The sequence below is a fragment of the Schistocerca gregaria genome, chromosome 4 (assembly GCF_023897955.1).
Source record: "Schistocerca gregaria isolate iqSchGreg1 chromosome 4, iqSchGreg1.2, whole genome shotgun sequence".
NCBI classification, from domain to species: domain Eukaryota; kingdom Metazoa; phylum Arthropoda; class Insecta; order Orthoptera; family Acrididae; genus Schistocerca; species Schistocerca gregaria.
In genome coordinates this window covers 448,714,047-448,739,101 of record NC_064923.1, presented here as the reverse complement: position 1 = coordinate 448,739,101, position 25,055 = coordinate 448,714,047, and the positions used below count along the sequence as shown (strand labels likewise).

The 25,055-nt window shown below is 44.4% G+C and overlaps 1 protein-coding gene across 1 annotated transcript in view; it reads right to left on the bottom strand.

Moving 5' to 3' along the window:
• The window catches only part of LOC126267107 (facilitated trehalose transporter Tret1-like), a 107,988-nt gene that overhangs the window by 29,862 nt on the left and 53,071 nt on the right, over window positions 1–25,055 (bottom strand). Inside the window, exon 4 of the mRNA XM_049972005.1 lies at window positions 513–971. Within this exon, the coding sequence (XP_049827962.1) occupies window positions 513–971 (459 nt within the window). The remainder of the gene's footprint in view (window positions 1–512; window positions 972–25,055) is intronic.

The window sequence follows — 25,055 nt, the reverse complement described above, 5'->3', positions numbered from 1 at the left end:
ACGACTTTTACGTTAAGGTAATCTGGTGCGTTGCAGATCTGAACCTGTGTAGTCCTTCAGAGGTTGTTGTGAGCGGTCGTGACTACGGCCGTATCAAAAGGGAGCGGCAAGGTTCTCGGCCCGAAAGCTCATACACTCAAAAATTTGTTTCTTTCTGACTACGAATAAATTGTAACTTGATATTTAGAGAGTGCTTTCTGCTTGTAATTTTAAATCTGTTTCTAACAAAAAAAGCTTTTAGGAATAAAAATTCCCATTTGTTAAAAGCAATTTTATTTTGATTTCATGAGTTGCTCCCTGGCAACTACTTCCACGCTCACATAGTGTGGTTAAATGTGTTAATTTTCTTGATGAATCGCTAGTGAATAAAGTAAATTCTTAAGAAAAAGTTTTGAAAGTAAATTAACGGTTCAAACATTTACTTGAACAAATGTATTCCCGATATTTTATTAGTCGACATTAATTCATGTTGTGCGTTGTGATTTCTCGCCACCAGTGTATTACAGACTCACCAAGTAGAGTATGTGTGAGGCGAGCGGCAGCCAGCTGAAGGCGGCCACGTCGGCTTGCGCCACGTCCAGCAGGTAGAAGTAGAGGCCCTCCGCCACGAGCGCCACGGCGGCGCCGGCGAAGCACACCATGAGCGGCGTGCGGCGCGTCCTGAAGCGCTCCACGGCCGCCGAGGCCACCACGCTCATCACCATCTGCACGACGGCCAGCGTGATGGACGACACGTCGGGGTCCACGGAGCTGCCCGAGCGCTGGAAGAACACCGTGGCGTACGTCATGAGCACGAGGTAGCCCGACCAGAGCAGCAGCGGCATCAGGATGCCCGAGATGAGCAGCGTGCGCCGGTTCACGGAGTCGCACACCAGCTCCCGCATCGTCGCCATGTAGCCGTCGCCCGCGCCCGGCTCGCTCTGCCGCTCCTCCACCGACCGCCGCAGAGCCTCGAACTCCTCCTCCACGTCCTGCACAACAACACATTCCAGGGTGAGTAAGATCAACGCTCTCTGAGCGCTGTGCCAGTACGCTCACCAAGTAAGGTGCACATACACTACTGCCCACTAAAATTCCTGCACCACGAAGATGACGTGCTACAGAAGTGAAATTTAACCGACAGGAAGAACATGCTGTGATATGCAAATCATTAGCTTTTCAGAGCATCCACACTAGGCTGGCGCCGGAGGCGACACCTACAACGTGCTGACATGAGGAAAGTTTACAACCGATTTCTCATACACAAACAGCAGTTGACCGGCTTTGCCTGGTGAAACGTTCTTGTGATGCCTTGTGTAAGGAGGAGAAATGGGTACCATCACATTTCCGACTATGATAAAGGACGGATTTTAGCATATCGCGATTGCGGTTTATCGTATCGCGACATTGCTGCTCGCCTTGGTCGAGATCCAATGACTGTTAGCAGAATATGGAATCGGTGGGTTCAAGAGGGTAGTACGGAACACCGTGCTGTATCCCAACGGCCTCGTATCACTGACAATCGAGATGACAGGTATCTTATCCCCATGGCTGTGACGGATTCTGCAGCCACGTCTCGATCCCTGAGTCAACAGATGGGGACGTTCGCAAGACAACAACCATGTGCACGAACAGTTCGACGACGTTTGCAGCAGCATGGACTATCAGCTCGGAGACCACGGCGGCGGTTACCCTTGACGCTGCATCACAGACTGGAGCGCCTGCGATGGTGTACTCAACGACAAACCTGGGTGCACGAATGACAAAACGTCATTTTTTCGGATGAATCCAAGTTTTGTTTGCAGCATCATGATGGTCGCATACGTGTTTGGTGACAACGCAGTGAACGCACATTGGGAGCGTGTATTCGTCCTCGCCATACTGGCGAATCACCCGCCGTGATGGTATGGGGTGCCATTGGTTACAAGTCTCGGTCACCTCTTGTTCGCACTGACGGACGTTACATTTCGCACCCGTGGCTCTACCCTTCATTCGAGCCCTGCGAAACCCTACATTTCAGCAAGATAATGCACGACCGTATGTTACATTTCCTGTACGGACCTTTCTAAATACAGAAAATGTTTAACTGCTACCCTGGGCAGAACTTTCTCCAGGTCTCTCACCAATTGACAAAGTCTCGTCAATGATGACCGAGTAACTGGCTCGTCAGAATACGCCAGTCACTACTCTTGATGAACTGTGGTATCGTGTTGAAGCTGCATGCGGAGCTGTACCTGATTACGGCTAGAGGTATTTGTTCTGGGTACTGATTTCTCAGGATCTATGCACCCAAACTGCGTGAAAATGTAATCACACGACAGTTCTAGTATAATATATTTGTCCAATGAAAACCCGTTTATCATCTGCATTTCTTCTTGGTGTAGCAATTTTAATGGCCAGTAGTGTGAATTGCAGTTCTGGCCATCCAAAATGCAACACGAAGAAGGAAGCTGATCAAATTGGCATTGAGTGTTGCCGCCGGTGCTGGCTGTAACCGCTGCTACACGATTCGGCATTGAATGAAAGAAGCTGTGGATGTGTTGTTGGGGTATAGCAGTCCATGCTACTTTCACATACTGACAAAGTTGATCCGATAGAGCAGCGAGTGGTACATCCCGGGCCAGTCATAACGCAATCTGCCAAAGCAGAGTTACTAATCACAGCCTTCCGAAATGCCTTCACAAAGGAAGACGAAGTAAATATTCCAGAATTCGAATCGAGAACAGCTGCCAACATGAGTAACATGGAAGTAAATATCCTCGGAGCATTGAAGCAACTAAAATCACTTAATAAAAGCAAGTCTTCTGGTCCAGACTGTATACCAATTAGGTTCCTTTCTGAGTATGCTGATGAATTAGCTCCATATTTAACAATCATATACAACCGTTCGCTCGACGAAAGATCCATACCCAAAGACTGGAAAGTTGCACAGGTCACACCAATATTTAAGAACTGTAGGATTTTAAAACATATATTGTGTTCGATCATAATGAATTACTTCGAAGAAAACGGTCTATTGTTACACAGTTAACATGGGTTTAGAAAACATCGTTCTTGTGAAATACAATTAGCTCTTTATTCACATGAAGTGCTGTGTGCTATTGACAAGGGATTTTAGATAGATTCCGTATTTCTGGATTTCTGGAAGGCTTTTGACACTGTACCACACAAGCGGCTCATTGTGGAATGTGCGTGCTTATGGAATATCGTCTCAGTTATGTCACTGGAATTCTGATTTCCTGTCAGAGTTCGTAGTAATTGACGGGAGGTCATCGAGTAAAACAGAAGTGACTTCTGGCGTTCCGCAAGGTAGTGTTATACTGCAAAACGATTTAGAAAAAATATCGAAAGGTGCGAAAAGCGGCAGTTGAACTTAAATAACGAAAAGTGTAAGGTCATCCACATGAGTGCTAAATAGAACGCGTTAAACTTTGGTTACAAGATAAATCAGTCTAATCTAAAAGCCGTAAATTCAACTAAATACCTAGGAATTAGAATTACGAACAATTTAAATTGGAAGCAACACATAGAAAATGTTGTGGGTAGGGCTAACCAAAGACTGCGTTTCATTGGCAGGACATTTAGAATATGTAACAGACCTACTAAGGAGACTGCCTACACTACATTTGTCCGTCCTCTTTTAGAATACTGTTGCACGGTGTAGGATCCTTACCAGGTAGGACTGATTGAGTACATAGAAAAAGTTCAAAGAAAGGCAGCACGTTTTGTATTAACGCGAAATTTGGGGAGAGTGTCATAGAAATGATACAGGATTTGGGATGGACATCATTAAAAGAAAGGCTTTTTTCGTTGGGACGGAATCTTCTCACGGAATTCCAATCACCAACTTTCTCCTCCGAATGGGAAAATATTTTGCTGACCCCGACTTACATAGGGAGGAACGATCAGCAAGATAAAATAAGGAAAATCAGAGCTCGTACGGAAAGATATAGTTGTTCATTCTTCCCACGCGCTGTACGAGATTGGAATAATAGAGAACTGTGAAGGCGGTTCGATGAACCCTCTGCCAGGCACTTAAATGTGATTTGCAGAGTATCCATGTAGAAGTAGATGAATAATCAACCTGACGAGTTCGATAGGCGAGAGATCGGGAGAACAGGGAGGCCAAGGTGACACTGCAATCCAATGAGAGACAAAGAAGTGTTGGTAATTGCCCGCCACGTGTGGTACGCAGTATACTGTTGGAATGTGGCTGTCTGTAAACTCTGAAGGTATGGGACGACCACTACACATCGCAGATGTATCGCTGGCTGGTTAGTGTACCGGCAATGCATGCTAGGGGACGAGGGAGGGTGGTTGTCTATGTATATGTCCGTTGTTCATCGCAACATTGCCTATATAAACGCCAGTGGCGTTAACTCAGTGGTAAACGCAGCAACGGACGTCTTGCGGCCAGTCCACTCTGATGCAAACACCATCGAATGGAACACGCAAGCACTGCTTGTTGTGCAACGGACCAAATTTTTTGTGATATGGTCCGTGATGGGACAGAGCGATCCATCAATGCCATGCCAACAATGTGTGTTATTACGTGTGGTGGTGCACCGAGATGGATGCAAACGGTCCCGTCGGTCTCTCGTTCTCTCCTGCATCCAGTGATTACAGATTCGAATCACTGTTGTTGGTCCATTCGGTGACGATTACCGATTTCTCTCAAGAATGATTCGCAATCCTGTAGGCAACTGTTCTTTCTCGGTCGAACTCCGAAACGTGCACAAGAGACGCTCTCTGTCTTCTACGAGGCATGCTGAAGCTGCTTACGCAAAACTGCACAAAAGAACAATCTCAGTACGTCCATACGGCCATCTGTTCCTTCTTTATATAGCGCCTGCAGGTGGCGCTACTGCGCCCGCGATGTTCGACTGCGATGAACTGCTAATCATGTTCATCTCTGGTCGCCGCAAAGGCATGCTGCAAATTTCACCTGCTTTGGAGGTTTCCTTCAGGGTGTTGCATTTTTGGTGGCCAGCAGTGTGCCTTTATGACTTTAGACTTCAGTAACTTTAAAAATTGTACTAGACTAGCGAGCCCAGCAATGCTTTTCAATTGCTAAAAATGTCTGCGAATTGGAGATACACTTTAATCTCCTCCCCATTCTCTCTCTTTCCATCTCCCCCTCTCTTCGCATATCTCTCTTGTCCCTTCTCTCTTTCTGTGCATCACCTCCTCCACTCCATTTTCTCCCATTCCCCTCTCTCTTCTCTTACTCCTGTCCCTCACCTTGAGCCTTGTTTGTTGTTACTGCAAACGAAACCATTACTGGGAACTGAAATCACTTAAAATGAATAAGTGAATTGCTTGGGACCATTGGTGTATGAGGTATGAGAGAGACCGTTCAGCTGTTGGATCTGTGAAGATAGTACCAACAACGATAGTATTTCGCATGGTTTTCAATCTGCAAATGCGTAGCATTACAAAGTTTCGGACGATTCAGATTCCGTAGCAGTAGGTCTATTCCAATCAGAAACCGATAAGCCATAAATACAAGTGTCCTGTTTCCCCTAAGATCGACGGCAAGGAAGAAAACAAAACAGCACATCGTTGTGTGTACAATTTTTGTTTCAAATTATATGTAAGAAAAATATACAGCCTACGTCTTTCCACATGATCGTTATACTATAGTCTGAATATTTGAATTAAATCAGACAATAGTTTTTCGAGATTTTGGCTAACAACGTTTTCCTTTTATATAACACAAATATATATTATATATCAAAACAATTTAGAGCCTATTACTGTTTGAGTCTTCATTAAAGTATCTCGCAAAAAATTGAAACAAACCTGTCAAGAACTTTTCGAGATTTCGGGTAACAACGTTTTTATTTTATGAATGACATTTGTTGTTTTATATTGTATGTATTAAAAAAATAGAATACATATGTCCGTCTGAATGTTCATTAGATTATCGTGTAAAAATCTAAAGTAAATCGATCAAGAATTTCTCGAGATTTTTGACAACAACGATTTTATTTTACATACACATATGTATTTAAATACTGTATATAGTGAAAAATATGTACCCTATGCTCATCCAAATGTTCATTAGAGTATCGTGTAAAAATCTGGAGCAACTTGGTCAAGTACTTTCCAAGATTGTTCCTAGAGAGGGGCATCAGCCTTTTCAGTAGTTGCAGAGGCAACAGTCTGGATGATTGACTAATCTGGCCTTGTAACATTATCCAAAACGAACTTACTGTGCTGGTACTGCGAACGGCTGAAAGCAAGGGGAAACTACAGCAGTAATTTTTCCTGAGGGCATGCAGATCTTCTGTATGGTTAAATGATGATGCCAATCTCTTAGGTGAAATATTCCGGACGTAGAATAGTCACCCATTCGGATCGGGTTGGGACTACTCAGGAGGGTGTCGTTATCAGGAGAAACAAAACTGGCGTTCTTCGGATCGGAGCGTGGAATGTCAGATCCCTTAATCGGTAGGTAGATTATAAAGCTCAAAAAGAGAAATGGATAAGTTAAAGTTAGATATAGTGGGAATGACTGAAGTTCGGTGCCAGGAGGAACAGGACTTCTGATCAGATGAATACAAGGTTATAAATACAAAATCAAATAGGGGTAATACAGAAGTAGGTTTAATAATGAATAAAAAATTGGAACTAGCATAAGTTACTATGAAGAGCATAGATGACGCATTATTGTAGCCAAGATACACACGAAGCCCGCGCCCACGACAGTAGTACAACTTCGTATATCAACTAGCTCCGCAGATGATCAAGAGACTGAAGAAATGTATGATGAGATAAAAGAAATTATTCAGATAGTTAATGTAGACGAAAATTTAATAGTCATGGGGGACTGGAATTCGATAGTAGGAAAAGGAAGAGAAGCAAAAATTGTAAGTGAATATGTAGGCTATTAACTGTAGATTAAAACTGAAGAAACTGCAGAAAGGTAGGAATTTAAGAATATGGGACCTGGATAAACTGAAAGACCCAGAGGTTGTAGAGAGAGAGTTTGAGAGGGAGTTTTAGGGAACTATTGACAAGAACGGGAGTAAGGAATACAGTAGAAGAAGAATGAATAGCTTTAAGAGACGAAACAGTGAAGGCAGTAGAGGGTCATCCAGGTAAGAAAATGAGAGCTAGTAGAAATCCTTAGGCAACACAAGAGATATTGAATTTAATTAATGAAAGGATAAAACAGAAAAAATGCATAAAATGAACCAGGCGAAATGGAATACAAATGTATAAAAAACGAGATTGACAGGAAGTGAAAAATCGCTGAACAAGAATGGCTGGACATCAAATGTAAAGATTTAGATGTATACATCCCTACGGGAAAGATAGATGCCGCATCCAGGACAATTAGAGAGACCTGTGGCGAAAATAGAAACACCTGTATGAATATCAAGAACGCAGACAGAAAACCAGTCCTAAGCGAAGAAGGGAAAGCAGAATGGTGGAAGGAATATAAAAAGCGTCCATGCAATGGGGATGTACTTGAGAACAATGTTATCGAAATGGAAGAGAAAGTAGATGAAGAGGAGATGGGAGATATGGTACTACTGAAGAGTTTGACAGAGCACTGGAAGTCGAAACAAAGCCCGAGAGTAGACAACATTATGTTAGAACTACTGATAGTCTTGGGAGAGCAAACCATACCAAAACTCTTCCATCTGGTGGGCAAGATGTATGAGACATGCGAAATACTCCCAGAAATCAAGAAGAATATAAAGATTTCAGTTCCAAAGAAAGTAGGTGCAGACAGGTATGAAAATTACCGAACTATTAGTTTAAGAAGTCACTGTTGCAAAAATACTAACACGAATTCTTTGCAGAAGAATTGAGATACTGGTAGAAGTTGGCCGAGGGGAAGATCAGTTTGGGTCCAGAGAAAAGATTCCAGAGAAATATAGAAACACCCTACGAATTCTCGTAGCAGATAGGTTTATAGCTTTTGTAGACCTAGAGAAAGCTTTTGACAATGTTGACTGGAATCCTCTCTTTCAAATTATAAAGGTGGCAGCGGTAAAATACAGGGAGCGAAAGGCTATTCACAACTTGTACAGAAACCACATGGCTGTTATACGAATCGAGAGACATTAAAGGAAGCAGAGGTTGAGAAGGGAGAGAGAAAGGGTTGTAGTCTGTTCGCTATGTTATTTAATCTGTACATTGAACCTTTTGAAATGTGGTGCTACAGAAGAATAACGAAGATTAGATGGGTAGATCACGTAACTAATTAGGAGGCACTGAACAGAATTCAGGAAAAAAGACATTTGTGGCATAACGTGATTAGAACAAGGGATCCGTTGATAGGACACATTCTGAGACATCAAGAGATCACCAATATAGTACTAGAGGTAGACGTGCGGAATAAGAATATTAGAGGGAGACCGAGAGATAAATGCAGTAAGCAAATTTAGAGGGATGTAAGTTGCAGTAGTTACTCGGAGGTGAAGAGGAGATCTGCATCAAACAAGTCTTCGGCCTGAAACCACAAAACAAAAAGTGTGTCTCAAAAAGTGTTAAGGTAACTCTTAAAGCTTTTGTATTTTCCACGTGCTCCTTTCTCGAAAATTGTGGACGTGACAGAAGAAATCTCAGTGTCTAGTCAAGTTCGTATTATTGCGGCGTTGGTCTCAGGCAGGTCACAGCAGCGAACCAAGGGGTGTGCGGGTTTGCCATATACAGGGCGAGTCACCTAACCTTACCGCTGGATATATTTCGTAAACCACATCAAATACTGACGAATCGATTCCACAGACCGAACGTGAGGAGAATTACGTAGGGATCCAAAGGGAACGGTGATGGACCTTACGTACAGAAGAGACTGGAACAGCACATTACATCCACATGCTAACACCTTTTTATTGGTCTTTTTCACTGACACACATGTACATTACCATGAGGGGTGAGGTACACGTACACACGTGGTTTCCGTTTTCAATTACGGAGTGGAATAGAGTGTGTCCCGACATGTCAGGTCAATAGATGTTCAATGTGGTGGCCATCATTTGCTGCACACAATTGCAATCTCTGGCGTAATGAATGTCGTAGACGCCAAAGTACATCTGGTGTAATGTCGCCGCAGGCTGTCACAATACGCTGTTTCATATCCTCTGGGGTTGTAGGCACATCACGGTACACATTCTCCTTTAACGTACCCTACAAAAAGAAACCCAGAGGTGTAAGATAAGGAGAACGGGCTGGCCAATTTATGCGTCCTCCATGTCCTATGAAACGCCCGTCGAACATCCTGTCAAGGGTCAGCCTAGTGTTAATTGCGGAATGTGCTGGTGCACCATCATGCTGATACCACATACGTCGACGCGTTTTCAGTGGGACATATTCGAGCAACGTTGGCAGATCATTCTGTAGAAACGCGATGTATATTGCAGCTGTTTGGGCCCCTGCAGTGAAGTGATGACAAATGAGGTGGTCGCCAATGATTCCGCACCATAAATTTACAGCCCACGGTCGCTGTCGCTCTACCTGTCTGAGCCAGCGAGGATTGTCCACGGACCAGTAATGCATGTTCCGTAGATTCACTGCCCCGTGGTTTGTGAAACCCGCTTCATCGGTAAACAGGTAGAACTGCAACGCACTCTCTGTTAATGCCCATTGACAGAATTGCACTCGATGATTAAAGTCATCACTATATAATTGCTGATGTAGCGACACATGAAACGGGTGAAAGCGGTGACGATGCAGTATGCGCATGACACTACTTTGGCTCAGTCCACCGGCTCTCGCAATGTCCCGTTACTCATGTGTGGGTTCATGGCAACAGCAGTTAACACATCAACTGCACCCGCTTCTCCTGCGACGGGCCTATTACGGACCCGTTTGCGTGCTACGACCATACCTGTTGCATACAGTTGGCGGTAGATGTTTTGCAATGTGCTGCACGTTGGATGCTCTCTGTCCGGGTACCGTTCTGTATACACCCTGCAGACTTCAGCTGCATTTCGTCGACACTCGCCATAGATAAGTATCATCTCCGCCTTTTCAGAGTTCGAATACACCATGGTCACAGCTCCTACAACACTACACTATCACAGACGTCTAGTAACACGGTGTACTACAGTTGGTCTGCGTGCGGAGACGAATGCAGAATAACAATAGCAGCAAGAACTACATGCGGAGACTGCGACAGCTAGACCAAACCACAACAGTGCACTACAGCCACACTCGTAAACACGGTCGTCATCGTAAACATGTCCCTGCAGATGATACTCGCCGACCGTGGCCCGCGTTTGTTACAAAGCGCAACTGAACGTCGGAGGTTTCAAGCGTCAGCTTTAGGTTACAATATCTCAGGATGTAATTAACATTTTACAATGCGACAAACGGCACTGATTACGTATTTTCTTATATGTTCAATGTGCTAACACAACTAACGTGGTTCCATTTTAAAAAAAACGTAGGTTTGTGTTAAAAAACATACTTCCGTGCATTTTTGTATGGTTTGTCTTAAACAATTACACTAGCCCCTCTCCTCACGTTCGGTCTGTGGAATCGGTTCGTCAGTATTTTATATGGTTTACGAAATATATCCAGCGGTAACATTAGGTGACTTACACTGTATATTATCTTGCAGTTGGGCCACCCAGTAACGTTAGCGAAGCGTTCTGGAACGATGCGATCTACTGTACCAGTGGGCTGGATTGCTACAGGATGTCAACTACCAAACAGAAACAGAGCTCTTGTCGCACCACGTACAGCCGTATCAAGTATAAGGGTAATTCAGCGCTCCTACTGATGTGACTTTAGGCAACCCGCAAATCTATATGTGTCCTTAAAACCACGTCCAATATTCTCATATTCTCTCGTTCGCAGACTGATAATCCTACGTAGAACAAACAGTACTTTTTACAAGGAAATTTAATGTAGTTAAATATTGTGCTGGTGTATGTTTTACCTATACTACGTAGTATTCGAGCTATACAAGAAAAACGTACAATAGTGCTCTGAAACGCACTCCCACACTCAACCTCCGCCGGCCAGGATTCCTAGTACGCTGTCTATGACACCCTTCTACCACTGTACAAAAGAATGCGACTGCACATTCGGTCTTTTTCGGTCTTCACTGACCGGCCTTATTACGCCACCGGCTTAGCTGAGTACTAACAGATTGTTTGATTGATGTTTGCGTAATTTCACCTAAAAAATGAATATTAAAAATATAAAATTAAAAATTACATTATGACTATGGAGCTACTGTGATTGTAAGGATGAACTTTGTATAGAATTCTCAACATAAATACTTTTAGCGCAAAGATTTCTTTCTTTATCCTCAGGGTAAATCAATAATGTTAACTGAGACCAAAAAAGGTCATATATCGGGAATATTCACCTTAATAGTGTTCAAAAGTCACTTTATATAATCAGTTCATGACGTCCAGTCTTACAAATTTACTGTCTCTGATGGACACACGTCCAGATCATCCGCTCTCAAAACTCCGCCATCACTCTCCACCCATCCATCACTGCTGGAGGCTCACCTCCAACTGCGCAACGGTACGCGCTGTTCACATCCAACTGCCCAACACTACAATAGCGAATATTACAACAATGCCAACCAGCCACAGACTGCACACAGCACAGCCAGTCATTTTCATACAGAGCGCTACGTGGCGTTACCAATATAAAAACCTAAACAGCCTACTTACAATATTATTGTAGTTTTATTTTACGAGACTTGTTTTTTCTTAAGCAAGTGCCATTTTGAAATAAAAATAAAACATACAGACTTATCATTGTGATTTTATTTCTACGTGAAATGCAGTATTTTAATATACTTTTACACATATCTCCCATCAATATTAGGCTTGTTTACATTTGTTTGTGAGCATTTGAAATGCCTTCTTCGACTGAGAATCACGCCGACTGTTAAATATGAGCTGTGATTCGTTTTTATAGTTCCAAAGGTGTGAAAGGGCCTGAATTTCATCGTCAGATCAATGAAGTACATGGAGAAAATATTGTGAGCAATGGAATGGACGGAAATAAGTGACGGCTTTTAAGGATCGCTGCACAAATGTGCAAGATAAGGAAAGAAGAGGCAAACGTTCAGTCATTATGACTTAACATTTTATCATGTGATGCATCAAACCATGCACTTGGCTGTGTCACAAGAGGTACAAGGCGTAGAATATCCGGTAGCAGCCAGCCGGGTGGCCGAGCGGTTTTAGGCTTTACAGTCTGGAACCGCGCGACCGCTACGGTCGCAGGTTCGAATGATGCCTCGGGCATGCATGTGTGTGATGTCCTTAGGTTAGTTAGGTTTAAGTAGTTCTAAGTTCTAGGGGACTGATGACCACAACAGTTGAGTCCCATAGTGCTCAGAGCTATTTGAGCCTACCTCAGAAGTTAAGTCCCATAGTGCTCAGAGCCATTTGAACCGTTATCCGACAGCTTTCACATGAAAACAACTAAATTCCGCAGACAGAAATTATTCCACGAAGGGCAAAGGAATGGTAAGCCTTATTCATTGAATCAAATATTTCAAATTTTATGTGTAAGGATAAAAGTTTACAGTAATAACAGATCATGCAGCATTAAAATGGCTGTTAGGACTAAAGGATCCTTCTAGTAGGTGACGTGATGGGCAGTAAGACTAAGTGAATTTGATTTCGAAGTCATGCATAAACCTGGGAAGAAGCTTGGAAATGCAGATGGATTAAATTTAAAAGTAGCAGTATTAAATATTGGGGGGTAATGGGCATAAAGAATGGCAAACGGCGCAGAGAGCGGATGACGAACGTAATCAGTATTTTACGCTGTCACAGTTTTGTATACAGGATTGGTTACTCTGCAGAGAAATCAAGTTGGGACCACGGGAAGTGGTACCAGCCAAGCTAAGGAATAGATTGCAACAGGAAGCTTATGATCGCATATTAGCGTGTCATGGAGGTTGCACTTTTACTAACAGAAAGGTACTGGTGGATGAATAGACAGACGGACGTAAATCAGTATGTGCGGAATTGCGTACAGTTCGCACAGAGAGGGTATTTGTGTCTAACAAGAGTACCATTGTGGAGATTACCTGAAGCATTAACACCGCTGAATTTCTGGGGATTGATGTTTTAGGTACATTCAATGAAACATACGCAGGGAATAAGTACATACTCACAACCATAGATCATTTTTCAAGATACGTAGAAATGGACCAGCAAGCAGCAACAGCGGCACAATCACTTGTGAATAATTGGATACTGAAGTTTGGAGTGCCTGAAACAATATTAACAGACCAGGGAACGAACTTCATGTCAGATCTATACAACCAATTGTGTAAGTTACTGAATGTGAAGAAGTTAGGGACGAGACCTCTCCATCCACAAGTCATGGAAGAACTGAAAGAGTGCATAGGACGATCGAGAAGATGACTGGATACTATACTGACTTATGTCACACCGAGTGAGATGTATGTTTGAAGTATTTCGTCTCCGCCTACAACTCAAAATAGCATACGAATACAGGATTATCGCCAGATGAAGTAGTATATGATCCTAAAATGCCATCACTGTTCGACATATTGAAAACGGAGAAAGGGAAGACTGGAAAGTCTGTGAAGGAATTTTCCATAGCGATTCGAGAAATTTGGAATACAGTACGTAGGGCTATTACCCGACCACTCGAGAGATAGGAAGAAGCAGTGGCCGCGCGGGGTAGCCGCAAGGTCTAGGGTGTCTTGCCACGGTTCGCGCGGCTCCACCTGTCGGAGATTCGATCCCTCTCACGTGCATATGTGTGTGTGTTGTTCTTAGCGTAAACTTATTACAATTCCAGCAAGAAGCAGTGGGCCATACACCAAGAATACCACAGTATAAGGTTGGTCATTGGATGATGCTGTTTACTTCGTATACGCCGAAGGAAAACAAAAACAAGTGTTTTGGAAAGTATCAGGAACCACACCAAGTGGTAGAGACTGCGTCGTCAGTAAATGTCAAGATTCTGTTGCCGACGAGAACGACAGTTGTGCATGTAGGGCGGTTGGAACCTTTTCAAGGGAATCCGGAAGTTGTTCCAGGGATAGGAGATGCGGACCAGAAAGGGAGAGTGAGGAGAAAGGTATAGGGAGACAAACAAAAGGTTGTGAATGGAACAGTAACGAGAAATCCGTATGGATTAAGGCTTAGTAGATAGTCATTTAAAGTTTCTGTTAAGTTAGGTATAGTTATAGTGTAATTAGCGCAAGCAGTTGAGGAGCAGCAGTGACATTAAGGGGGAGGAAAGTGATAGGTATTCCTGCCAATAGGCGAGGTGCAGAGAAGACGAGATGGTGCGGTTCATAGCGGGACTACAGATTTTCGTCTGGGTGGAAGCATTACACAACCAGCAACTGGAAGAGGGAGACCTGTTCGCCAGCAGGAAGACGTAGTGATCACCAGTCATCTCCTTGTGATACAGGTGGTACTCAACGCATGGGAGATGCGTAACGAGGTGAGTAGATTGGAACCAGCACTCGACAAATTCCGCCAGGGAACGAAAGGCATCGGCTACTCAAAGGAAGTGCCGGGAAATATGAGAGAGGACATGGAGCGTACGAGAAATTAAGTAGTGAGATGAGCCATGAACCTGTGGTTATTCCATACACGAGAAAGAACAGAGGTTTTCTCGACGCTGACACACATATTTGGCACTGCTGATGACATTAAAAAGGTAACGATACCATAGAAGAGATTAAGCAGTGGGCAAAAGGAAACAAAGCCGTGAATGATTGGCACACTACGCTGATTGCAAGTTTAGAGAAGGCCATATTGAATAACACACGACAACTATGACAACTGACTGGAGAAGTAATGTTTACGTCAGAGCTGCAAAAGACGCAGTTAATCAGAATACAGTGAACTTCAAACCGAAGCAGAAGTTTAGATAGAGGGAAGTAGTAACGACAAAATGGTCGCAGTCCGTAGAACATAGTATCTGGTAAGCATGAGCGAAATTAAAGGGACTACAGGAGGCTATGCAGCAGACTGTAGGATTAAACTTGTTGCCGGAGCCATATTTAGAGGGTCTAAGGAGAATAAAAAAGACTATCACCGGAGTTGGGGTTGATCTTAGAACCCGAGCACAAAAATATACATTTTTATTGAGAGTCAGGCAGCAGTAGCCGACCGCGACAGACGCAGCAACAGATAAGTAAACCGCTTTTGTGAAATTTACGAGTTCCTAACTAGGAGGGAATTTTACTGTATCTGAGTCCTTTAATAGTTTAGTTTCTTGAGTTTTTCCTCGTAAATTGAAAATGTAATAGCCACAGTTCTCGCGGTTTCGTTTGCGACAGAAAGTAAACCGATTCTATGACATATTACAAGTTCCTTATGAGGGGCATATTATTTAGTTTCACCTGAGAGCTTCGGTAGTTAAGCTTTTGAATATCTGCGTATTACTAGACACAGTTCGTGCGTTTTCGTCAGGCTCACCGGTAGATTTCCGTAGCGCGAGTCGATAGTCCGTTTCTCTGCATAGTTTAGTTTTCCACGGCTTTTAGTATGGACATGGACTGCGATTGTCGTGTGCGGATGCGAGCCGAGTTGGTGACACTTCGCTCTCAGCTTCAGGCTATGGTGGCTTCGGTTACACAGCTTGAGGCTGCAGTGGATGGGCACTACTGTTGTGGGCCCGCTGTGGGGATCCAACGGTCGTCCAGCAGGTCAGTGTCGTCCGATCGGTTCTCATCGGTGGCCAACCCAGTTAATGCTCGCACTGAGGCTGACCCCTCACCTGTGGTCGAGTGGGAAGTCGCCCCGGGGCGAAGAAGGTGGCGAAAGACTTCCCAGGCGGCCGCACATAAGGCCTCCCCGGTTTGTCTGACAAAAGGTTCCAGGTGCTGTCTGTGGCTGACACTGTCGCTGAGCGAGATGCTGTCGCCTGTCCTATTTCAGAGGAGACCACTCAGCCTCCAAGATCCGGACAAACGCAGAGGATGCGATTATTGTTAGTTGGGAGCTCCAACGTTAGGCGCGTTATGGGGCCCATTAGGGACTTGGCTGACAAGGAGGGCAAGAAATCCAATGCGCACTCCGGGTGCCTACCGGGTGGAGTCATTACAGCTGTGGAAAGGGTCCTCCCGGATGGCATGAAGAGCACAGGCTGCAGCCAACTGCAGGTGCTGGCTCATGTCGGTACCAATGATGTGTGTCACTTTGGATCAGAAGAGATTCTCTCTGGTTTCGAGCGGCTAACAGAAGTGGTAAAGGCTGCCAGTCTAGTTTGCAAGATGAGAGCAGAGCTGACCATTTGCAGCGTAGTCGACAGGACCGATTGCGGACCTCTGTTAGAGAGCCGGGTGGAGGGTCTGAATCAGAGGCTCAGAAGGTTCTGCGACCGTGTAGGCTGCAGATTCCTCGACTTGCGCCAAAGGGTGGTTGGGTTTCGGGTTCCGCTGAATAGGTCAGGTGTCCACTATACTTAGGAGGCGGCTACACGGGTAGCAGGGGCTGTGTGGCGTGGAATGGGCGGTTTCTTACGTTAGATGGTCTCTGGGCTTGAGTCACAAAGGGAGCAGGCTGAACACAGGAAGAACGTAGATAAAGGAACCATTGGCATAACAGTTGAAAACTGTCGTAGCTGTGTTGGGAAAGTACCAGAGCTCCAAGCGCTAATAGAAAGCACTGATGCTCAAATCGTTATGGGCACTGAAAGCTGGCGGAAGACGGACAAAAGCTCAGCCGAAATTTTTGCGAAGAACCCAACGGTGTTCCGAAAGGATAGGCTAAACATGGTAGGCGGTGGCGTGCTTGTTGCTGTCAGAAGTAGTTTAACTTGTCGCGAAATTGAAGTAGATACTTCCTGTGAGGTACCGAGCGAGGTGGCGCAGTGGTTAGCACACTGGACTCGCATTCGGGAGGACGACGGTTCAATCCCGTCTCCGGCCATCCTGATTTCGGTTTTCCGTGATTTCACTAAATCGTTTCAGGCAAATGCCGGGATGGTTCTTTTGAAAGGGCACGGCCGATTTCCTTCCCAATCCTTCCCTCACCCGAGCTTGCGCTCCGTCTGTAATGACCTCGTTGTCCACGGGACGTTAAACACTAACCACCACCACCACTTCCTGTGAGTTAGTATGGGCAGAGGTCGTTGTTGGCAACCGAAATGAAATAATAATTGAATCCTTTTACCGACCTCCAAATTCAGATCATACAGTTGCTGAAAGGTTCAAAGAAAACTTGAGTTTGATTTCAAACACGTACCCGACTCATACGATAGTAGTTGGCGGTGACTTTAATTTACCCTCGATATATTGGCGGAAATACATGTTTAATTCCGGAGGTATGGATAAAATATCATCCGAAATTGCGCTAAACGCATTCTCTGAAAATTATTTCGAACAGTTAGTTCACGAGCCGACGCGAATGGTAAACGGTTGTGAAAACACACTTGACCTCTTAGCAACAAGGTGAGTTAATAATGAGCATCAAAGCCGATTCAGGGATTAGTGAACACAGGGTTGTCGTAGCGAGACTGAATATTGTAATCCCCAAATCCTCGAAAAATAAGCGAAAAATATACATATTCAAAAAAGCAGATAAAAATTCACTTGACGCTTTCCTAAGAGACAATAATCTCCACTCATTCCACATTAATAATATAAGTGTAGAGCAGATGTGGCTTAAATTCAAAGAAATAGTATCGGCAGAAATTGCGAGATTTATGCCAAATAAATTAACAAACGACGGAGCTGATCCTCCTTGGTACACGGGTTAGAACAGTGTTACAGAAACAGCGAAATAAACATGCCAAATTTAAACAGACGCAAAATCCCGAAGATTGGTGATCTTTTACAGAAGCTCGAAATCTTTCAAGCGCGGACTTCAATGCGAGATGCCTATAGCACTTACCACAACGAAACATTGTCTCGAAACCTGGCAGAAAATCATAAAGAGATTCTCGTCGTATGTGAAGTATGTTAGCGGCAAGAAACCATAAATACCTTCTCTGCGCGATAGCAATGGTGATACTATCGAAGACAGTGCTGCCAAAGCAGAGTTACTAAACACAGTATTCAGAAATGTCTTCACAAAAGAAGACGAAATAAATATTCCAGAATTCGAATGAAGAACAGCTGCCAACATAAGTAACGTAGGAGTAAATATCCTCGGAGTAGTGAAGAACTTAAATCACTAAATAAAAGCAAGCCTTCTGGTCCAGACTGTATACCAATTAGGTTCCTTTCGGAGTAGGCTGTTGCATTAGCTCCGTCCTTAGCAATAATATACAACCGTTCACAAGATCCGTACCCAAAGACTGGTAGCTGCACAGGTCACACAATATTCAAGAAAGGTAGTATGAGTAATCCACTAAATTAGAGGCCACATCGTTAACGTCGATATGTAGCAGGACTTTGGAACATATATTGTGTTCGAACATTATGAATTACCTCGAAGAAAACTGTCTATTGACACACAGTCAACATGGATTTAGAAAACATCGTTCCTGTGAAACACGACTAGGTCTTTATTCACATGAAGTGTTGAGTGCTATCGACAAGGGATTTTAAATACACTCCTGGAAATTGAAATAAGAACACCGTGAACTCATTGTCCCAGGAAGGGGAAACTTTATTGACACATTCCTGGGGTCAGATACATCACATGATCACACTGACAGAACCACAGGCACATAGACACAGGCAACAGAGCATGCACAATGTCGGCACTAGTACAGTGTATATCAACCTTTCGCAGCAATGCAGGCTGCTATTCTCCCATGGAGACGAACGTAGAGAGGCTGGATGTAGTCCTGTGGAACGGCTTGCCATGCCATTTCCACCTGGCGCCTCAGTTGGACCAGCGTTCGTGCTGGACGTGCAGACCGCGTGAGACGACGCTTCATCCAGTCCCAAACATGCTCAATGGGGGACAGATCCGGAGATCTTGCTGGCCAGGGTAGTTGACTTACACCTTCTAGAGCACGTTGGGTGGCACGGGATACATGCGGACGTGCATTGTCCTGTTGGAACAGCAAGTTCCCTTGCCGGTCTAGGAATGGTAGAACGATGGGTTCGATGACGGTTTGAATGTACCGTGCACTATTCAGTGTCCCCTCGACGATCACCAGAGGTATACGGCCAGTGTAGGAGATTGCTCCCCACACCATGATGCCGGGTGTTGGCCCTGTGTGCCTCGGTCGTATGCAGTCCTGATTGTGGCGCTCACCTGCACGGCGCCAAACACGCATACGACCATCATTGGCACCAAGGCAGAAGCGACTCCCATCGCTGAAGACGACACGTCTCCATTCGTCCCTCCATTCACGCCTGTCGCGACACCACTGGAGGCGGGCTGCACGATGTTGGGGCGTGAGCGGAAGACGGCCTAACGGTGTGCGGGACCGTAGCCCAGCTTCATGGAGACGGTTGCGAATGGTCCTCGCCGATACCCCAGGAGCAACAGTGTCCCTAATTTGCTGGGAAGTGGCGGTGCGGTCCCCTACGGCACTGCGTAGGATCCTACGGTCTTGGCGTGCATCCGTGCGTCGCTGCGGTCCGGTCCCAGGTCGACGGGCACGTGCACCTGCCGCCGACCACTGGCGACAACATCGATGTACTGTGGAGACCTCACGCCCCACGTGTTGAGCAATTCGGCGGTACGTCCACCCGGCCTCCCGCATGCCCACTATACGCCCTAGCTCAAAGTCCGTCAACTGCACATGCGGTTCACGTCCACGCTGTCGCGGCATGCTACCAGTGTTAAAGACTGCGATGGAGCTCCGTATGCCACGGCAAACTGGCTGACACTGATGGCGGTGGTGCACAAATGCTGCGCAGCTAGCGCCATTCGACGGCCAACACCGCGGTTCCTGGTGTGTCCGCTGTGCCGTGCGTGTGATCATTGCTTGTACAGCCCTCTCGCAGTGCCCGGAGCAAGTATGGTGGGTCTGACACACCGGTGTCAATGTGTTCTTTTTTTCCATTTCCAGGAGTGTAGATTCCGTATTTCTGGATTTCCGGAAGGCTTTTGACATTGTACCACACAAGTGGCTCGTATCGAAATTGCGTGCTTATGGAATATCGTCTTAGTTATGTGACTGGATTTGTGATTTCCTGTCAGAGAGGTCACAGTACGTAGTAATTGACGGAAAGTCATCGTGTAAAATTGAAGTGATTTCTGGCGTTTCCCAAGGTAGTGTCATAGGCCCTTTGCTGTTCCTTATATATATAAACGATCTGGGAGACAATCTGATCAGCCGTCTTCGGTTTTTTGCAGATGACGCTGTCGTTTATCGACTAATAAAGACATCAGAAGATCAAAACAAACTCCTAAACGATTTAAAAAAATATCTTAATGGTGCGAAAAGTTGCAGTTGACCCTGAATAACAAAAAGTGTGAGGTCATTCACATGAGTGCTAAAATGAACTCATTAAACTTCGGTTACATGATACATCAGTCTAATCTAAAAGTTGTAAATTCAACTAAATACCTAGGTATTATAATTACGAACAAGTTAAATTAGAAAGAACACATAGAAAATGTTGTGGGGATGGCTAACCAAAGACTGTGTTTTATTGCCAGGTCACTTAGAAAATGTAACAGACCTACTACGGAGACTGCCTACACTACCCTTGTTCGTCCTCTTTTAGAATACTGCTCCGCGGTGTGGAATCCTTACCAGATATGACTGACGGACTATGTCGAAAAAGTTCAAAGAAAGGCAGCACGTTTTGTATTATCGCGAAATATGGGAGAGACTGTCACAGAAATGATACAGGATTTAGGCTGGACATCATTAAATGAAAGGCGTTTTTCGTTGCGACGGATTTCTCACGAAATTCCAATCACCAACTTTCTCCTCCGAATGCGAAAATATTTTGATGATACCGACCTACATAGGGAGGAACGATCAAAAAGATAAAATAAGGGAAATCAGAGCTCGTACGGAAAGATATAGGTGTTGATTCATTCCGCGCGCTATACGAGCTTGGAATAATAGAGAATTGTGAAGATGGTTCGATGAACCCTCTGCCAGGCAATTATATGTCATTTGCAGAGTAGCCATGTAGATGTAGATGTATATACATTTGAAGGTAGCCGCAACACTGATGAGAGCCGATGGAGCGAAAGTTTACATTTCCGTTTTTATGTCTGTAGCAGGGAAACAAGCGAGTTACGACTGCTACATAGTTCATGGGTATCCTGTCAAGTGGGGTATAAAGAAAAAAATGGTAAGAGTAAAATCTCAGTGACTACTACTAATTGAAAAAGACAAAAGTGGAGGAATCAAAGTTACAAAGACGCTACTGAGGGGAAATCATAGTCTGTCCGAATATGATGATAAGAGAGGGGCAGGATACCTAGGCAGTGAAATAGCTATGGGGCAAAAGGAAGTAAGAGAATACAATAAAGAAGTGATCGAGTCGGTATTGTACTTTCGAAGGTCGAGGCACATTGATTACACTCTACCTTGACAATGTGGTAGTAGTGGCTAGGTCTTTCGAGCAGGGGAAGTTTACGTGAGGCGAGAATTAAACGGGAATCATTTGTTATTAAATGGAGCAGCTTGCGAGATAATGGGGTCTATTTTCCACCTGCCTGCCGTGATTTCAGTTATAATTCAATTGAATATTTCGCAGCCTCGTTTGTATTAGCCAGAGCAGGCTCCGGAAGTGATACCTGGTGCATATCTAACCAGCTTAAATCAAACTCTAGGGCACGAATTAACGCAGTCTATAAACAAGCTTCTTAACCAGCAAGAGGGATGAGTCCCCCTAAAAACCTTAGTGCAGCATGTAAATTTATATTGGGAAAATAAGTACCGGAAAGAAATAATATTGAGTATTGTCATGACAGTCACCACGGCGACACTTGTTCTGCTGAGTGCAGTCCTTGTTTTTGTATGTAGAAGACGAGGCGCAAGACTGAGCTCAGATCCAGCCGTCGTCCAGATTCTAATAGATTGGATATCTCGAGCATAAAAGCAGCAGAAGGAAGAACAACGCACAATGGGGTAGTATTAAGGACAATTGATTCATTTTAGCTTGTGAGTTGGGATTAGAGTAAGTTATTGTGCAACAAGCTTAGTAATGAACAAGTTCCATGTAGTTTTGAGTTAAGAAGCAGGGCTAGAGGCCCTAAAGAAATGTGGAAGATAAAGTGTTAGGGTTAAGGAAACCAATTGTTAGAATAATTCTTAAGAGATGAAACAGGACCAGAAGGGCTGGTCGCCAGGAACTCTAGTTTAAAGAATAATCTAGACTGGTCGACCTGAGGGACCGGGTCTTGACAAAAAGGAGGGCAATGTAGTATGTTGTTATTGTGGCCTTCAGTTCTGAGACTGGTTTGATGCAGCTCTCCATGCTACTCTATCCTGCGCAAGCTTCTTCATCTCCCAGTACCTACTGCAACCTACATCCTTCTGAATCTGCTTGGTGTATTCATCTCTTGGTCTCCCTCTACGATTTTTACCTTCCACGCTGCCCTCCAATGCTAAACTTATGATCCCTTGATGCCTCAGAACACGTCCTACCAATCGATCCCTTCTTCTGGTCAAGTTGTGCCACAAAATTCTCTTCTCCCCTATCCTATTCAATACCTCCTCATTAGTTATGTGATCTACCCATCTAATCTTCAGCATTCTTCTGTAGCACCACATTTCGAAAGCTTCTATTCTCTTCATGTCTAAACTATTTATTGTCCATGTTTCACTTCCATGGCTACACTCCATACAAACACTTTCAGAAACGACTTCCTGACACTTAAATCTATACTCGATGTTAACAAATTTCTCTCCGTCAGAAAAGCTTTCCTTGTCATTGCCAGCCTACATTTTATATCCTCTCTACTTCGACCATCATCAGTTATTTTACTTCCTAAATACCAAAACTCCTTTACTACTTTAAGTGTATCATTTCCTAATCTAATTCCCTCAGCATCACCCGATTTAATTTGACTAGATTCCATAATCCTCGTTTTGCTTTTGTTGATGTTCATCTTATATCCTCCTTTCAAGACGCTATCCATTACGTTCAACTGCACGTCCAAGGAATTTGATGTCTCTGACAGAATTACATTGTCATCGGCGAACCTCAAGGTTTTTATTTCTTCTCCATCGATTTTAATACCTACTACGAATTTTTCTTTCGTTTCCTTCACTGCTTGCTCAATATACAGATTGAGTAACATTGGGGGGAGGCTAGAACCCTGTCTTACTCCCTTCCCAACCACTGCTTCCCTTTCATGCCCCTCAACTCTCATCACTGCCATTTGGTTTCCGTACAAATTGTAAATAGCCTTTCGCTCCCTGTATTTTACTCCTGCCACCTTCAGAATTTGAAAGAGAGTATTCCAGTCAACATTGTCAAAAGCTTTCTCTAAGTCTACAAATCCTAGAAACGTAGGTTTGCCTTTCCTTAATCTTTCTTCTAAGATAAGTCGTAGGGTCAGTATTGCGTCAAGTGTTCCAGTATTTCTAAGGAATCCAAACTGATCTTTCCCGAGGTCGGCTTCTACTAGTTTTTCCATTCGTCTGTAAAGAATTCGGGTTAGTATTTTGAAGCCGTGACTTATTAAACTGATAGTTCGGTAATTTCATTCCTGTTGATTGCATTCATTCCATTTTAATTAGTTCAGTTCCGCTAATTTAAACGCCTATGGCGTATGTCCCGCTTTATACCCTTTTATCTGTGCGGGGCAATCCCTGTGCAGGATAAATTCTGGTTGTTTATTCGGAAAAGTATGAGGAAAACATAAGCGACTTTAAAAGCCCGGATCAGTGCTAGAAGCGTTCTCGGCTGGCCTAACTGATACAATTGGCTGACTGCTGTACAGTAAGGAGACAAAAGCCAAGCCGGTCGTTGCGGCCGAGAGGTTCTGGGCGCTTCAGTCCGGAACCGCTCTGCTGCTAAGGTCGCAGGTTCGAATCCAGCCTCGGGCATAGATGTGTGTTAGGTTTAAGTACATAACTAGCCATTAAAATTGCTACACCACGAAGATGACGTGCTACAGACGCGAAATTTAACCGACAGGAAGAAGATGCTGTGATATGCAAATGATTAGCTTTTCAGAGCATTCAGGCAATATTGGCGCCGGTGGTGACACCTACAACGTGCTCACATGAGGAAAGTTTCCACCTGATTTTTCATACACAAACAGCAGTTGACCGGCGTTGCCTGGTGAAACGTTGTTGTGATGCCTCGTGTAAGGAGAAGAAATGCCTACCATCACGTTTCCGACTTTGATAAAGGTCGGATTGTAGCCTATCGCGATTGCGGTTTATCATATGACATTGCTGCTCTCGTTGGTTGAGATCCAATGACTGTTAGAAGAATATGGAATCGGTGGGTTCAGGAGGGTAGTACGGAACGCCGTGCTGGATCCCAACGGCCTCGTATCACTAGCAGTCGAGATGACAGGCATCTTATCCGCATTGCTGTACCGGATCGTGCAGCCACGTCTCGATGCCTGAGTCAAGAGATGGGGACGATTGCGAAACAGCAACCATCTGGACGAACAGTTCGATGACGTTTGCAGCAGCACGGACTATCAGTTCGGAGGCCATGGCTGCGGTTACCCTTGACGCCGCATCACACACAGGAGCGTCTGCGATGGTGTACTCAACAACGAACCTGGGTGTACGAATAGCAAAACGTCATTTTTCTCGGACGAATCCAGGTTTTGTTTATAGCACCAAGATGGTCGTATCCGTGTTTGACGAAATCGCGGTGAACGCACATTGGAAGCGTGTATTCGTCATCGCCATACTGGCGTCTCACCCGGCGTAATGATGAACTGTGGTATCGTGTTGAAACTGCATGGGCAGCTAGCTGTACATGTACACGCCATTCGAGCTCTGTTTGACTCAATGCCCAGGCGTATCAAGGCCGTTTTTACGGCCAGAGTTGGTTGTTCTGGGTACTGATTTCTCAGAATCCATGCACCCAAATTGCGTGAAAATGAAATCATATGTCAGTCCCAGTATAACATATTTGTCCAATGAATACCCGTTTATCATCTGCATTTCTTCTTGGTGGAGCAGTTGTAATGGCCAATAGTGTAGTTCTAAGCCCGGGGGACCGATGACCTTAGATGTTAACTCCCATTGTTCTTAGAGGCGTTTGAACCATCAGATGGCAGATGCTTTTAAAAAACCATATA